This window comes from Anarhichas minor, unplaced genomic scaffold (genome assembly GCF_050575085.1).
Source record: "Anarhichas minor isolate MPS153535 unplaced genomic scaffold, ASM5057508v1 ptg000014l, whole genome shotgun sequence".
In the NCBI taxonomy this organism is placed as follows: Eukaryota; Metazoa; Chordata; class Actinopteri; order Perciformes; family Anarhichadidae; genus Anarhichas; species Anarhichas minor.
In genome coordinates, this window is record NW_027466460.1 from 3,902,261 (window position 1) to 3,920,824 (window position 18,564).

Sequence of the window (18,564 nt, forward strand, 5' to 3'; positions counted from 1 at the left end):
TGTTCTGGATTTAAAAATATATATTTTTCCCTTTTCCCCACTGTCACAGTTCAGCGCCACACCCTCCTCACTCTACTTGTCAGCCACTCCCTCCTCGTCAGTCTAACTCCCTTCACCTGTTCACTCACCTGTCTCTGATCACTAATCAATATAGACTCCTGCCTCCCAGACACACATTGCCAGATTGTTCTTTGCTTTTTGATGCCAGACTCTCCAGCACTCTATCACGGACTGATCTCCTGTAATCGACCCTACCTGCCCCTGATCTACCCGTCTCGCCTGACTCCCGATAAACCCACCAGCCTTCTGTTCCTGACTCGGATTAATTCTGCCCACTATATAGCTGCTGCTGCTCTGCCAAGGAATTTTTTTCATTCTGTACCTGCTAAGTTTATAATAAAGTCAACGGTTCCTGGAATCTTGTGTGCTGTATTTGGGTCCATATACAACCCGTTACACCCACATAAAACAATGAAATGTCTGTGAATTTACAGATGCTAGTGCAGTGCCCAAAACATGCCTGTTCAGAACCGGCTGAATGCTTAGCCTGTGGTGTTACTATTTGCAGCTATCTCGAGAGACACTGTGCTTTCTTGGGTTTTGAGGAATACACACGGTCGGAGACTTCAATGAAAAATACACTATGGTTCAGGAAAAACACATCAGGGCCGGACTTTCCCATTATTTACTATGATGTTTAAATAAAGAAACCATTGAATTATATTACTATTCTAGGTAATTATACCTTGAAATAAGTTAAATGGCACTAAATAATATGCAACTCAACTTTTTACTACTTGCGGTGTATTTCTACGTCAAAGGAAAACATAGTACTACATGTACTTGACAGAGAAATGTTACTGGTTACATTGTAGATTTAGATTTGGCTCACAAAAGATAACAATTCAAATACCATGCTTATTCATTAAACTATCCTGCATCATATTAGAATTAAAAGCTCCACCTTAAACAGAGTTAAGTACTAAGTGCTGATAATGCATTTCTTTTACTTTTCACTTGAAGTAAAAAAATGAATGCAGGACTTTTCCTGTAAAGTATTTATAGTTTTACCATTAATAAACATTCCCAGTTAGAGAAAGGGTGAGAAGTATTCGCAGTTATTCATTTATCATGTTATGAAAATTGTTGAATTATGTTACCATTCTACCTCATTACTTCGAAATAATCAAAAGGCCCCAAAAGCACTCGACTGCATACTACTTACTGCGTACTTCTACCTCAGAGGAAAACATTGCCGGACTGCATTTTCCTGACAGAGAGACTGGTGACGTTGCAGATTCAGATTTTACATTAAAAAAAAAATAATTTAAATATAATGAATTATTAATTTAATTATCCAACTCTCTTCACTCAAAGGCCATCCTTAACATAACTACTTAACTTAACTTAACATACTTAACTTAAGATAACTACTTTAGGAACAGGGAAGTCAGACGGCAGCTGGTGGTATCAAGGTTTTGCAATCTGCGTTTCACGTTACCGCAGTTTCACAAGCATACACGGTGGCCTTCAGGTAACAAAAACACAGAAGGCCCTCTCTAGAGCCAGTGTTTGGTTTGTTCATTATTGGATATGAAGGGCTCATTCTAAATTTCAGGTGATTATACACTAATTAAACATAGTTATGAATATTACATTTAATTTCTGTTAATAGATCCCTTTAAATACACACTGGACGTTTCAAAGGAAAACATTGTAACATGACTGTGCTGTATTAATAGTTTTACTAACAGTTGATAGTTCTACTTTAGAAAGAAAGTTTTGAGTACAGTTAAGAAAAGCTGTTAATATTTTTGTTTTCATGCAAGAAAACAAGCATTAGTAAGACTTCCAATATGTGGTCAGTTTATCCAAATAACGCCTGTATGGAAATTTGCTGCGTCTGTTTTCAGAGATGTAACAGCCGCTACAGTGAGCCTTAAATACTTCAAACCCATAGTGTGAACTGTCTGCTAGTAACATCATACTCACTATTTCTAACACAGTCGACAAACTCAAATGCACAGGCGGCTGTGTCCTGCTTGGCAGAGTTATTTTGCCAGTCATATACATAACTTGTGATGATACTGCTCCCCAACATAAAATTAATCTATAAATATTTGTATATTATTTGTTGTCCTTAGCTGTTATTTTCTATTTCTATGTATGTGTTGAGAGAGATGCAAATACCCTGTATGTGCACGCATACTTCGACAATAAAGCTGTTTCTGATTCTTGAATGGAGCACAGGCAGGCTGTGTCTGATGTTTGTGGCCCTTTTTTGAAAAGGCACCGACAGGCCCTCACCCTCTGTTTACTGACTCGGGAAGGTCGTCCGCGACTGCTCAGGCACAAGATGGCGGGTCATGAATTTGCCATATAGGAAAAAAATTGCTTGCAGGAGAGACAGGAGAGACACGCAGCGAGCCATGACTTACGCTTGTTCTTCAGTTTATATTATTATATAATCACAACTGCCTTTGGCCACATGGTGCTCTCTTAGGAAACAAGGTGCTCACTCAGACAAACAAGCAAAAAAGAGAGAGTTAGTCATTCACAGCTGCACCTGGCAAATGGAAGCAGGAGGTAACTGAAGATGAACCACAAATCATGTGTTTACATTGACTCAACTGCTGGATATGACATACTTCTCTTTATTGCAGTGGTTGGTGATGCAGCGGTTAAGATGCATTTTTATACGAAAACCTCTTCTGGTAAAACTTTCATTTGCAAGGTACTCCTTGCAATACAAGTAAGAAGAAAAAACAGCCTTCGAAAATTACAACCCATGGCACATTGTCCCCTGAGAGCACAACATGGCTCATGGACAATAAAACCCGGGCCCTGTGTAAGTAAGTAAGTAAGTAAAATGTATTTATATAGCGCTTTTCACAGACAAAAGTCAAAAAGTGCTCAACAGGAGCGGTATTTGAAAGAAGAAAACATAAATAACACAATGTGAATGGTCACATTGTATTATTTATATTTTCTTCTTTCAAATATGTTTTAAAAAGAACAGTTTTTAAAACATGAAACATTTTTAAGAAGGCACAATAAAAACAGATTGAAAGCAGACCTGGAGCATGAATTTTACCCAAACGCCAGTCTAAACAGGTGTGTCTTGAGCTGATTGAGCTGAAAAGCTATACTTTACAAACTAGACGACTTCAGTAAATACGACCAGGGCTTTTAATGCCCCACGTTAAGACACCACCTGTGAGTGCACCTGTATCTGCTTGCATTACTATGTGAAAAACCTGTTTGATACCAAAATCATTTCTAAAGCTGCTTCAAAATGGGTTTTTGGTGTGACATGATGTCAAAAGTGTGAGACTTGGTAATTTCCTATTACCAATTGCTTGCTTCAAATAGTAAACAAATGAGTGTTTACTGCTTAAAACTGAGTGCTTCAGCAAACTAAACTGCACTCAAAGAATAAATTGAAATATTGCTGAGATGCAAATATAGTTCCACTCTCAATTCAAAGAACATCATTTGAGTGCGTGTTCAAATACAAGTGTGTGTCATGAGCAGTAGAATAATTACAGAGAGACTGCAGAGGGATGATAATTATGTTTGCTTAAGCTTCCAGGGTATTATATGTATGGTCAGCCCAAGCATGAGTGTTTGTGTGTGAACAGCTGTACAGTAAACATCCAGCAGTGTGCTTTTGGATTTAATGGAATGATCTCATATCACTACAAACTGATTTACAGAATGCAAAATATAAGGCTGCTAACATTTTTCAGATTTTTCCAACCAATCACACTGAGTGTCCAGCACACAGTGAACCAACTAAAACAAGTCTTTATCACTCAGGGAGGTAGCTTGGTATTGTGGAAAACTGGTACGATCAAATTCGTTCTGTTTTTGTCATGTGAGATTGAGGGCTGATGGAAGTTCACAATGTGGAACTGGTTAGATTCTCTGAGCAAATACTTAACAATTATAATGCAGTATGTAGTATTTGCTTTAAAAAAACAACAACATCAGATTGAGTCATTGTCAGTATCTGATATCTTTTCCTCTCTTACCGTTTGGAAACACTCAGTCAACACTCAGACATTCATCTGAAATACTGGCTATCAACAGCCTCAATCTGCATGAAACCTTGCATAAAATGTTATCAAATACCAGTTCAAATAGGTTAACGGCTTAAGGAGCTTTAATGTCAACATCATTCAAGATGCAACCACACTTGTCAACGCACACAAATCACACACAGAAGCCGTGATAATGCTGGATGCTTGCCATTGTAGCTATTGCCAAGAGTCCTGGGATTACTGTGGTTTTGAGACGCTGACACACCTGCAGCCCCTTATACACACACACACATCTATTCTTGCCAACCAAGCAGCAACCAGTTCTGAAAAGTAAAGCCAATACAGAAGTGCCTTAAACTTGCATTCTTTCTAATGGCCATCAGGGGGCGACTCATCTGGTTGCAAAAAGAAGTCTGGTTGTATAGAAGTCTATGAGAAAATGACTATTTCTCACTTGATTTATTACCTCAGTAAACATTGTAAGTTGTAAGTTTAAGGTCTTCTTCAATACAACATGATTTTCATTTTGTAAATTATGGTCCCATTTAGAATAAAATAGACCATAAAGCACGGTATGCTTTAGGGCAGGCTTACTATGATTGACAGGTCACTACCATTCAACTACCGTTCAGTCTGAGAATTGTCTGTGTTTTCGTCTTACAACTTTAACCCTTTCACAGTTTGTTCAGTTCATGAAAGTTAATTTTGGTCACCTAAAAATGTCTTGTTCAGGGTTTATTTGTACTTAGCTCTACCCTCTCGGGTCACTTCTGGTTGCATAAAAAATAAAGGTGGCGACGGCCAAAATGCCGAACTCTTGTCTTCAAAACGGGAATCCACAAACCAATGGGTGACATCACGGTGACAACTTTCACTTCTTATATACAGTTTGTTGCCAATACAAAAAAATAGTACTCAAGCACACACACACACACACACACACACACACACTTACCTGTGCTGTTTAGTCGACTGAATCTTGCTGAGCTGCTTCTTTGCAAGGGATACTGGAATGCCTGCTTTGTCAGGCCCTGATTGGCAGCAGGAGCTATCTTTTCTGCTATTTGATGGGCAGCTGCTGTCTTTGCTGTGTTGTTATTGGTGACTGTTGGGCCCTTCAGACCTGTGAAGAGGACACAGAAGAAGTTAAAGCCCATTACAGAACTTCTCTAAAGGGTTTTGTGTCACTCGCTGGCCAGATGTTGATGCTCAAACTTTCCTGTTGCAGTTAAGACAGCTGCAATTGTTAAAGCAATTGACTCTGATCTGTTTCCACTCTCTCCTGAGAGGTGCTGGGTCACATAGTTGAACAACACAGAAGATTTGAATTCAGAGAAGCCAGATTATGACCAGGAAGTTGTTTTTTTGACTATCTTCTACCATCCTTCTCTTGTTCATCAGTCTTCATTCAGTTCTCAATTTCTAATAGCTAGTTTTTCAGCTGGAGTCACTATTTCTCTCCCTGGAGTAGGATCCTTTGTATTACCCCGTCTCTGACTCAGAGGGGATACGCCACAGAAACAGCTGTCTGTTTCTTTCCTCCAATGCAAAGATGAAGTACCCAAGTCTCGTGTTATAAAGCCAACATGCTAACCAGTAGGTGAGTCTGGGGTACCCTTTACATGCAAACACGTAGTTGTTTTTTTGTCTAGATAAACTAGGTTTATTGGTCGGTGCCCCCTCTGTTTGTTTTGGTGGAGTAATGTTTAGAGTAGCAGGAAAAGCTGTTTTGTTTCAGAGGTAGTTTAGTCAGGCCTAGTTTTGTTATATTGATTTTGATTTGTTTGGCACGACCAAACCATCCTCTGCCACTCTGTTTTAGACTAGTTTTTGTTGGAAAATACTTGACTAAAATAAATATTGTATATGGTTAATTCCACGTTCTTTGGGTTGGCGTGTGTTCATCCCTACTCATCCCCTGGACAAGTAGAAAAGGGGACGTAACTATATATATATATATATATATGCATTATATATACTTATTATATATATATATATATATGCATTATATATATATATATGCATTATATACATATGCATTATATACACACGCATTATATACACACGCATTATATATATATTTTATACACATGTTGCTGGACTTTCCGAGGAGAAAGCACCAAAAATTAGGAGTAACTTTTTCGTAAGATATCATATAAAGCATTGCATGAGGATAGTTGGCTTACATAAGGCATTTAAGAAAAAACAATTGTTTAAAAGTGAAAAATTCAGACAACTGAAAAAAAATCCATTCTCCTCAGATAACATTCATTTTTTTGTGTAAAACGACACTGTATTCATTAAAATATATATTTTATATATACGCATTATATATATATATATATATATATATATATATATATATATACACTATATATACGCATCATATATATATATACGCATTACGAACCGAACAATACGTTTGAATAATACTATTGCATTTGGAAAATGCAGAAGCTTAAATTGTGGGAAATATAATGTTCTCTCGGTGGAGCCACTGCGCTCAACATGGCAACCCACCCGACGTGCTGTCTGACACGCCCCCACTTAACAGACAACGTGCTGTCTGACACTGCCACCACGGAAGAAAAGCATTCTACTCTGGTGAGCCACATGTGTTCTGGGAGAGGCACGCTATGCTAAACTAGCTTAGCAGGAAAACCAACAGCAGCATACACGCTACAAACTCTCCCCGCAGCGTTAAAGTAGGTATTCCCTACTGATTCAAACAGGGCTAAAGCAAACGCCACGGCGATTGCTATATTTATAGCCGTGGATATGAGACCCCTACTGATTTATGTCCCCACAAGATGGGTAAATCACGCTCACACACACTCACCTGGAGCAATGGTCCTGGCCTGCAGTGACAGAGCTCTGCTCCTCAATGCAGGGGGATTTGGAGCAGCAGTGACACCATTGGTAATGGCATCACTGAGAGTGTTGGTGCTGCTGGTAGCTGCAGTGCTGGAGATGAGGGGCTTTTCCGTGCGCTGGCTGCTCACAGGAAGTGTGCTTTTGCTGGGCTGCTCATCTGACTTGGTCCTTGTTGGTGCTGGAGCTCCAGGAGATGATGGAGAAGCTGGAAGAAATGGGATAGAAATTACACTGAGCAATATTAAGCCCCCCATGAAATTCTGTAATTATTCAGAAAGTACATTATTATTACATCATGCTAATTCTGAAGTTCTTTGATAACTGAATGAACAAACACTGTTATCCGTCTGAGGTAGTTATCGCTCAATTTGTGCTAATGAAAGACAACAGAAATGAGAGCATGTGGGGTGTCAAGGCTGGAGACTCAAGATGCCCAGCATCTCATTTGTTAGAAGATATTACTACAGATGTAATAATCAGAGATTTTAGTGTAACATCAACATTCTTCATGTCAGATACGATCATATCTCTCCCAGGTGTGTGTGTGTTAGAGGATGTGAGAAAGGGATGTGTTATGTTAATCTACTGGGTTTTGTGAGGTAAAAAAGACAAATAAAGAACAAGGACTGTCTAATGTTTATTATGTGTGTTTCTTTCACCATGTGGAGACCTACAGCTCACTTGTTGTACCTGATCTGATTTATCGGGAGAGATTAAGCAAATGTGGATGTATAAGTGCAACAGAAATGCACTGAGGGTATGTCACATGTGGTTATAACTCACAAAGGCCCACCCTCTACTGGACGTTTTGGGTATTACTGTCCTCCAATAGCACACATTCGCCCACTGGAAATTTGCATAAGCATTGCCGGCCAATCAGGACTACCCAAGTAAGTGCAGACCCCAAAGTATATAAACCAGCACACATCGCTGCTCGACACCCTTTTTCTCGCACTGACTCCTGCTTCAAGAACCTCTTCGGTCAGCCACAAGCCTGCCTGGTTAGTCTGCAGAGCACTACCAAGATTTGATGCTAGCGCTCTACAAGATCTTGAGCGTCTCCCACCGATCTCACTCATTCTGTGGCGGCTAAGAGGCAAGCAAGGGCTCACAGAGCATGTTGGAGAACCAGAGGATGGGCAGTAAAACAGACCTGTTCTCAACTCTGCATAACCGATGCATTGCCCACAATAACTTCCAAATGTAAACCATCAAGCAGTTACTGGAACTGGTTCAGCCGATTGGGTCACCACCTTCGATTTACAAAGGTGCATACTTTCAGGTTGAGATGACTTAGAAAAAAAACGGATATTCTTGCATTTCACCTTCAAGGGGATAGCCTACGAGTACACAAACTGCCGTTTGGCTACGCCCTGGCCCCCCACCTTCAGCAGATGTGTGGACACAATGCTTCAGCTGCTGCGCAATTCCTCTTCTTTTTTCTCTGGGTTAGGAGGCAGGGTGCAATAGGCACCACTGCACATCCTCTTCAGGCTTTGCTCCTAAAAGGGATGGTCTGAGGAGGGTTGAACTGTCTGTACAGGTGGAGCAGGCCATCCAGATGGCTGTTACAGGACAAAGTGGTCAGAATTCCGACGTTGAAGACAAAAAATAACAATGTCCATGTGGCAAGGCACGTCACAGAGCAGTAGATGAGGTCTGTGGAGCACAGTCCAGCAGCACATGCAGTCTGTCACCAGTGCAGCTGCAGAAAAATGATATTATGCACAATATGTTTTTTTGCAAATTTGGCGCTTTCCAAACCAAACAATAAAATAGGAATTTAGTGTTTACCACCGGAAAGACACTGGGTGGACCAGATATTCCCGGCATCGCACACGCGCGTGCGCGCACACACGCGCGCACGCACGCACGCACGCGCACACACACGCACGCACGCACGCACGCACGCACGCACACACACACACACACACACACACACACACACACACACACACACACACACACACACACACACACACACACACACACACACACACACACACACACACACACACACACACACACACACACACACACACACACACACACAATAATGTCTTCAGAGACAGATCTGTCTGTAAGGCGTAAATAAATGAGTCATTAAACTAACTGTGTGAGGATATACAGCACTACACTAAAAGTTTTCTCTGATACGACTAAATACAGAACATAAATATTATCATGGGAACTAGGTGTGTGTGTGAGTGTGTGTGTGTACGGTGGAGACAGACTCTGCATATGTGTGGGGGCTTGAGAAAGTGAAAGTGAAGTCAGTTAAGTTGTGTTTGAGCGAGAGGGGAGAAGAGAGGCCCACCACCTCACCTTTGCTTGTGGCTCCACTGATCTCAGTGCTTTCCAGTGACGAGGAAGTGAGGCTTGTGGGTAGTCCCTTTACAGGAAGTTTTGATGCGACGGGTGCAGCAGGTCTTCTGACAGGCCCCAGTGCCTGCTGATTGGCTGTTGGTTTAGAGTTGGACGTTGCGGGACCCAGGACAGCTGCAGTGGTGCGAGGTTTTGGGATACCTGGGAGACAGAGTAATACAGAAGGCAATAAATGAGCTTTATTCATCATTACAGACACAATACAGAAATGGACTTTGGAAATAATATTTGGTCTAAAACAGTCTGATGAACTTTGATACTATCTGGGAACATAATATTTTGTATGTATCACATATTATGTGTATGCAACTAAGAAAAGAAGAGACGTCAAAAGATATCAGCTGAGCAGTGAATGGAAAGCTGCTGTTCTTTTTAACGCAGACACAAGAGTTTGAAACTAAAGTACATTCTAGTAAAGTTGAACATTTACTAACACATGACATACACAGCTGTTTCTGTGAGCTGACCAATTATAATATAAAAGAGGTATTCATCCCATGTAAAGGTAGATTAGCTTCACTACATCCATTTAGAACCAAACCCTGACCCAGAAATCACCTCTCTTTGATCGGACAACAAACAAGGATCTAAACCTGTAGATGAGTCGTAGATGCAACAGAGTATTATTAGGTTAATGTCACACGTTATGATATTCATTGCCTCATAGCTTCTGAACTAAATTAGGAGGAAGACTGAGGTAAAAAAAAAGTTATTGGATTAGAAACGCAGACTTCACCTTTAATGTTGATGCAAAAACATTGAGCTATTCCTTTTGGTCATGCATGCTCAATTCAATAAAATAAAAATAAAAATAAAAATAAAAAAATGATACATTCGAATACCAATTTGGATGTTAATTACCATGGCAACGGTCAAAGCATTGAATCAGCTTAGTTAAGAGTCACATGTGAGCATGCTTGTGGGGACATACATTTATGTGACTCGCCTTTTGGTCGCCTTCGGGTAAATTAATGAAAATGAATGCAAGTCAATGTAATGCCATGAAAACACGACTTTTTATGTGTGTGTGTGTGTGTGTGTGTGTGTGTGTGTGTGTGTGTGTGTGTGTGTGTGTGTCTGAAGGAGGTTGAGAAATTGGTGTAAAGACAAAAGTCTGCTTCACTTTCAATAAGAATATAGTCATTAAAATATTTCCCCAACATTTTGTGCTGATGCTGTTTTATGTAGTAAATCACTGAATGGCCCCTTCAAATTTCTTGACTGTCTTCAGCTGTCAACACTGCTTACAATTATTTCATATTATTTTTTTTATTCACAAATTTAACTCATGGCATATTTAAGAACTTGTCTTCCAAATCAGAGAGCCCAGTACTGTCATATCACTCTGGCAGTGTCTGTGTTTCTCAGGACATGCAGCCTGATTTCCAGCTAAGCAGGGAGGCCCCGGAGGTACTGCTTGTCCTTGCTACAACAGATGGATGGACAGGGATCTGCAGTGTGATTTATCTGGCCTTTAAGCGATGCTTCATATCGTGGGCAGACACTAAGGTGTTTGGATTGGCCCCTTCCACAGTGATGACGTGCTTGTAGTCAGTCACAGTCTCATCCACTATTCACATAAGACTGAGGCTGTGTCTACTGGTTTCACTGTTGATTCCTCCTATAGCTCTACACAATGTGCCCGTGGGGTCCTAAGTTCGTCTTCCATTCCTTATACATTTCCTTGTAAAGCATTTTACTGCCTTGGCTAATTGCTTTTCAGGGCATTGTTGTAAAAGAGAAAACAGGCATTCTGTCTCTTGTCCACACACCTTGCCTCCCTCTGAACTATGAACTCTTTCTTCCTGTTCGTCCTCCTACTCAGAGGACTGATCCTGGAAGACAGGAACAGACTAAATACCGTCACATAGAAATAGGACAAGGACATCTTGTCTCTAGGTCTATTCTCAAAGTTGACGTATGGCTGTATTTGCCCCTGCACCTATTTGAACGCACAGTCATACAAACAAACGACTGATGACTAAATATGCAAGTTATCCTACTTCTTTTTTGGCCCCCAGGAAGTCTCTAACAGACACGTTTTCTCCTTTGTTCTTTTGTGCATCCTGCAAGTGCTGTAAATTATTTTCATTTTATACATTTGTACTTAATACTGTTGGTTTTGTATGTTTACAACCAACAATTTTCTCTATCATTCTGGGCCGTACCCTATTATTGACTGCAACAAGCTCATTTATCCACAGACATCATTAAAGTTTCCTTAACCAACTTTCTACAAACATGAATTCTGGCTGCAGAGGGGAGAGAGAGAGACAGAGAGAGGGACAGAAAGCACAAAGAAAAAAGGCTTGTTATAAAGAGAGGGAAAAAAGTTTACATGTGTTCACCGCAATTACATTACCTCAGATTAACGCATGCATAAGCGTGCACACACACACACATAGTCTCTATTGGTGAAGGTAGAGCAGCCGTAAAACTTGTACTGCAACTGAAGCCAGCAGGAAACATCTGGCTTCATTTGGTTTCAGTTGTGATGAGAAGCTAGCTGGAGGAAAGCATCTGGATTCTGTTACCCAGAAATCATTGTTAGGTAAGAGCTGGCTCTCTAAAGATTTGCCTCGTGCTTACTGTTGATACACAAAAACACACATGTACACACAATTGTCTGACTACGCCAGTGCAGACCTTTCAGTGACTACATTCCTCCTGCAATCCCCGACTTACAACATTTTTATACCAGTAAACGTGACAACATTGAGTCATGTATTGTGAAAAACCCACAGAGTGTATGATAATACTCTCTTATAATAAAGAAAACTGGTGGCTCAATGGAGAACTCATGGCAGCAAATGCAACAAACATATTCAGACATCTTCCTCCGGCCTAAATCCTTCTCAATAAAAGTGTCTCCTGATCTGAAGCTCTCAGCCATATGCTATCTACAAGGATAAGGTTGTGAGTAGCATAGCATGTGTTCTGCCTCAGGTACACCAAAGCAGTAAACGGTTGAGTGACATAACCAAATCCACAGAAAAGTAAAAGTATGAATCAGCATAGCAAATAGGAAAGACGACCGCTGTGGCATACATGTGGCCAGCACAGGACACATTCAACTTATAAGTGACATGATATGCGGATCAATGCTTAGCAGTTTAACAGATAGTGGACCATCTATTGACAGGTGTTTTCAAGACCTGACCCTAATCCGACCACTTGATAAAAGGTTGACTGCTCAGTTTACTCTCATTTAGGTGCATTTATTTTTTCTTATAAGCAGATATAACTGTTTACAGAAACCTATCATATCTAAGAACAGATAAAAAACACTACGAACATAAATAAATTGGCTGAACCTGTAATGGAAAAGATTTGTAATGAAGTCTGGATCTGGTTATGTATACACACACACACACACACACACAAGTGGAGTTACAGGCCACTGGACACCAGACAGGGGACACCGTGTTTAAAGGGAGTGTCCCACCAGTTTCTCATCACCAGCATATTTACTAACTAACACGCGCACGCACGCAAAAAAAGATGAAAGCATTAAAGAGGAAAAATGATACCCATGTGTTCTTTAACTTCCTATTTCAAAGAAATAGAGAGTTTTGCTGTTATGCAACACTGCAGCTGAAACACCAATACGATACGACCTTAAGTCACCAGCTGCACACACACACACACACACACACACACACATCGAAATAAGTGTGGAAATCACAAAACAGCGTATTCTAGGGCCTGAAAAACAGAGTGTGTGAGTGTGTGTGTGAGTATGTGTGCGTATGCGGTATGTGGAAGGCATTTTAACTTGCAGGTCTGCAGTGTCCGCCTGCTCATTTCCTGAGTCTGCTGCAGAGACAATGACACAAGTCTATATGCCTGACAGACAACTGAGAAGCGTGTTGTGGAGCAGAGCAGACATACAATCCATGTGCTACTGTGTGTTTACATTCAAGGGATTATAAAGTAAATGTGTCTTGTACTGAAATAGCTCATGTTTATGTCTCTACATCCGTGCAGAAACCATATTGACTCACCCTGGCACTGACTTTGGCTCTGCCTCGTTGGAGATCTGCCTCCAGTGCTCTGTCCACCTTCTCCCAACGTGTAACCATCACTCTGGTTTTGCCTGGGTCCAGGAATCCCCTGTCCTGGAGGTCCAGTCCCTGAAGCTGGAGGTGGAGCCGGTCCCAGGGGCCCCTTATCCTCTCTGGTGCGTCTCCCTTGATGCCTGGAATTGGGCCCCAGCTTTGAGGAGACTTTCTGTAGAAAGAGATGACGTTTAGTGACAGCGTCCCAGCCGAGTGACCCCAGCTCCGAGCTGCGCATTGAGACCATGGTGTTAGCCATTCCCCGCTCAGAGTCAGAAATGTGGACTATAGGGAGGCAGTGAAGGAGAAGAGGGGAGGAGTGAGGGAGAGTGTGTTAAGACAGAGGGGGAGGAGGAAAAGAAAGAGCAGGAAAGAAGAGGTAGGAGGGAAAATTGCTGCAACCACAAGAGGGGTAAAAAAAAAAATTGGTATTGTGTTGTACAATCCTGTCTCTGACCAGGCCTATTTTCTCTCTCTCTCTCTCTCTCTCTCTCTGTCTGTCTTACCCCCACCCCCAACCCTTCGTGTTCCACCCCCTCTGACTCTATAAACACCAGCACACATGGAGTGAGTTTGTGGATAGGGGCCTGGCATTTGTCTCAGACTTTTTAAAGCAAAGGCTCAACATATAGCGACTGCTTTGTTATGTATTTATTACCTATTTGTGCAGTCAGGCACTTGAGAGAGTGAGGAAGAAGTTTGAGAATGTTCACAAATCCATTCTTAAGTCAACTTAGGTCAAGACATTCACTAATAATATCCCTTTTGCCTTGTCACCTCCCTACACAGAATCACAGAGCAGAGCTCAGTCAGAGGGGATGAAACACTTCAGATTGTTCTTGTAATTTACAGCCTCCTCAACTTTTCAGCTGAGCCAAGAGGCTAAGCCCAAGGATTACTGTAGCATACCAATACGCACTAAATCATGTGTTGACATGTGAGCTGGCAGCTGGACTGGGCCTAACTGATGCTTTGTTTGGTAATAAGTGGATGGGTGGATAGTGAATGTTACTGCACACGTGTAACACCATTTCTCTGAATTTCGATAAAATAAAGTTATAATAAAGTTAAAGGTCCTTCAGTTACTCTAATTGAATCATTTAGACATCTGAACTCATGCTGGTATGAATGGGAATATCATTGATGGGAATATCATCAAATCATAACATTTAGGGAGGTATATGACAAATACTTGACCATAATCATGACGAGCATTACAGTATAAAGGCTGATGGACAGAAAACAGCATTGACATGTGTCTTAGTATATTAGTTTCTAAGACACATGTATTGGTTACTGTAAATGTGTTCTAAACACTCCCTGTGCTGATATACCCTTGAGGCTATCTATGAGAGGATACGCTGGGGCAGTTTTTAAACCTGTCCCTTTAAAAACACATACCAGACATACCAGACAGAGCACACACACTGTACACATACCACTCTCCCTCATTTAAAACACACTTTAAGCATTTTTGACTTTGTCTCTCTCTGTGTAAAGTAAATTATGTTAAACAACAACAACACATCTTAGGGGATCAGGCAACTACAGCTCAAAAGGAAGATTTGCATCAGTTTTTATTTAGGTGAATATACTTTTCATAATTGCATCCTACCTACCACTGAGTAAACATTTTAATGACAATGTTAAACTCCAGTAAACTCTGCTTGAGCACATACCATGACTGCTATTTTCCATTTAGCTGCAAAGCTGTAACTACTTTTCATTGCACATAAAAATAGTTATTCCACGTATAAAAAAAATAAGATTCACAAATATATTTCTGATGCACACACAAATATTATTGTTTTAAACAAATGTAAAATAAATACACGATTTTTTTCAACAGGGAATTATCTGTAGCCAATCAGATGTCACCTCCATTTTCAACCAATCACGTGTCCCCTGCAGGGTATATCTTAAGTCATACTCAGCTACCCGATCTCTCTCTATAGCTTTCATGGCAGGGCTAAATGACGGCATGAGCTTTAAGTGTAGATGGGGTCAAATTTTTATCTTCCAACGTTTGAAGGCTAACTTGTTTTGCCAAGGACACATCGACATGGAGTGGAGAAACCGGGGATCTTCTGATTGGAAGATGACCCACTATCTCTGAGCCACAGCTGTGCATTCTCTCTGAACAGATCCATCTTCGCCTTACCAAACCCATCACCCAAGATCGGAACTGGGTGTGTGGGACTCGGTTTCCACTTGTTGTGGGATGGACCTCAGCAAGATATTCTGCAGCGCAGTACTGTACCCCTGGGATGTACACAGCTCTGATGTTGAGTAAGTGCCTATATAACCACAGCAGCCGGGCTGAGCGCAAGCCGCCCTGGCAGTTGATGAACTTTTAGTACAGACAGTTTATGTGAAGGGATGGAGGATTCCCCATTTCCTCACAACTTGAGTCTGGCATATCCCAACCCTTTCAGAGAGGGATGATCCCGTGTACACTGATGTATGGGAATTCACTCAGAATTCGTCACGTCCCGATGACAGAAAACAGGGATTTTTCCAGCATGCCAGGTCTGACTGCAGTGAGCGGCCGAACCATCAATCATCACCCTCCAGTGCTCTCGACGGGAAGGAGGGAGAGCCAGGAAGAGAGTCTGCCATGGAGAGAGCTGAGCCAGCAGACTCATGCCCCTTACAGTGGTCCTCAACCGGGATGTCCGGAAAGTTGCAGATGGAGATGTTCAGCTCATCCGTTGGCAAAGTATCCAGACAGTCTGCCCAGCTGTCGTCCCGCCAACTTCAATACAAAGTGCTGTGAAGTCCCCTGCTCGATACTGCAGCTCTTCTGTAGGCAAGAGGGCAAGAGGCCTGCGGGGTAGCTGCGCATGGACAGCGCAGAGGCAGCTTTCACACCTGAGGTGAGGGGCAAGATGGGAGGAAGTAGCCGAGGCGGCAGCCGGTACACCGATGGACACCACTAGACCTTTTCATCTTCTTTACTTCCTCACTTGTTGACTGCTTGGCGCTGAAGAAAAACTAGGAGAAGAACTATGGTCGCAAAGCTGCTATATGTCACATGTACAGACATAAAGGTGAGCCCTTGCATATTATAAGGGCGTGATAAAAATCTTCTAGACTGTGCATGCTTGCGGGAATAAACCCAATAGTGACAGCTCTTAAGAGGGTGAAGCCGATACGATATAGAACCTACATCTCATGCCAGATCTGTTTTGGGATTCTTGACTGATCACACAAGTTTAAGGCAGACAAGCTTAGTTTAAACACAATTTAACATGATTAGCGCATAGTACTTACCCTGCTAGGATTCATTGATTTCCCCACAGCAGCCTCAGTCTTTAAAGTTTTTCCAGTACCTTCGTGAGCATCTTCACCTGGATGTTTAGTCTCCACACATCCAACTGTGACATGTTTATCACTCACTTCTTGGACAGCCATCCTGGGAGTTTCCAGGGCTCCTTCCTTAACTGCCTCAGATGTTCGACTGACAGCCAAACTGTTCCTCTCTGGCTGAGCGGAGCCATTGGCTGCTGTCTGGTGGTTGGTTTTGGGGTTACTGCTCTTTCTTCTAATAGATTTCAGCACCACGGCCACTTTGACTGGACCTGCAGATGACCTTTGCTTATTACCCCCATCCCCAGTCTTTTCTTCCTCCTTCCTAGGAACAGCTCTCTTTCCATTGGCTGGAGCAGATTTGTTCTGCTGAATAAAAAAGAAATTAGAAATGTTAGACAGAAGACAGCTCTACAAAAATGTGTGCATGTGAGCCTTTTATAAACACTACCTGGTTGGGTGTTTTAGATGGAGACAGGTTGGGCCGTGATCCAACTTTAGCCTCAACATCTTTCAGATCTAGTTTGGAAACTCTCCTTGCCTCCAGACTGGACGCTTTGATGGCTGTGGACACAGTTGTCTTGGGAGCAGTTGAAATGGCAATGGTTGGTTTGGTTTTTGCTGCTCTGGCTGGCTGACTGGTGTTAGGGTTGGATGGTTTGGGCCCCTCATCGCATTTTTCAGTTTCCTCAAGTTGAGAAAATGCGACTTCGTTAGCATCTTGATCTGGATTGGTAGGAGAGGAGGACGAAGATAATATCTGAGTGGTTTCACAAACGTCCTCAGAGGGAGGCTCTGTCTGGTCTTCCACAGGTAGACCAAGGAGACATGCCCTCTCATCATCAACTACACTCACAGTCACAGTCCCCTCTGTCGGCACAGCAGAGCCACCTGGGTTCATCAGGTTGTCGCTGGATTGACTGATTGAGCTGAGGGTTATGCTGCTTTTCCGCACACCCATGTCAGAGCTCACAGACAGAAACAAAGCCTCCTCTTCATCGTCATCAACATCAGCAGGGATTTCTGTTGCGTCGGAGTCTGGAGTCGAGGAGCCATGCCTTCTCCCATTACTGCTTTGACTACTGAGGTCATCATTGACGCTGCTCGTCGTGAAGGACAGTGCCAGTGTCAGGTTGTCATTGTCGTTCCAAGTGTCTTGGCGGTATTCAAAGCTGTTTGCGTCAAGGTAAACAGACACTGAGTTGTCATTAGATTCTGATATCTCTGTTACTTTTTGTATCTTTCCCACAGAGATGTCATCATTGTCATGTGGTTTACTTTCCTCCTCTGGTATCCATTTTGAAATTACAACATCAGTCATTTTGTCGGTTTTGGTAATCACTGTTGTCGTCAGGGTGACCTCAAACATGTCATAGTCCAGAGGGCTGTTGGTCCGGCCCGCACTGAGGCTGCTCAGACTCGACCTAACCCAATCCATTCTCCTTGGGGCAGTATTGGCAGATTTCTACAGCTATGTTTAGATAGTATATTTAGTATGTTTCTGAGTTGCAATCCATCCATTTATACATTTTAAACACTGCACACAGATGCTGCAGTATTTACAAAAGGTCTGAAAGACATTGTGTCCTTGTCAAGTGCAGAACTGTCATTTAGAGAATGTTTGAAGACCAAATTCCACATTTTGTCTTTACTCTGCTGTTGAAGACATCTGAAAAAAGAAGAAAATGTCATGTTTAAATTGTTTAAAACTTGTAGTTTTGACAAAACAGAATAACAGTATCAATCCCATCAATTTACTTAATCTCAATTTGGGATAATCAGCCCTCTTTCCTCTGCAACATTATAAACATCAACAATACTTAAAGTAAACTTGGTGCTGTTATACTTCACAAAGATGATTCATTTTGTTCAAATTATACCAGCAGCTGAAAAAC

General features: G+C 41.7%; 1 protein-coding gene across 1 annotated transcript in view; it reads right to left on the reverse strand.

Moving 5' to 3' along the window:
* Window positions 1-18,107, reverse strand: part of LOC142950080 (uncharacterized) — a 50,559-nt gene extending 32,452 nt beyond the window's left edge. The window contains exons 1-6 of the mRNA XM_076091980.1: window positions 17,121-18,107; window positions 16,634-17,038; window positions 13,307-13,532; window positions 9,243-9,443; window positions 6,883-7,122; window positions 4,999-5,166 (exon numbers count right to left, since the gene is read on the reverse strand). Coding sequence (XP_075948095.1) covers window positions 4,999-5,166; window positions 6,883-7,122; window positions 9,243-9,443; window positions 13,307-13,532; window positions 16,634-17,038; window positions 17,121-18,107 — 2,227 coding nt within the window. The remainder of the gene's footprint in view (window positions 1-4,998; window positions 5,167-6,882; window positions 7,123-9,242; window positions 9,444-13,306; window positions 13,533-16,633; window positions 17,039-17,120) is intronic.
* Window positions 18,108-18,564: the final 457 nt, after the last annotated feature.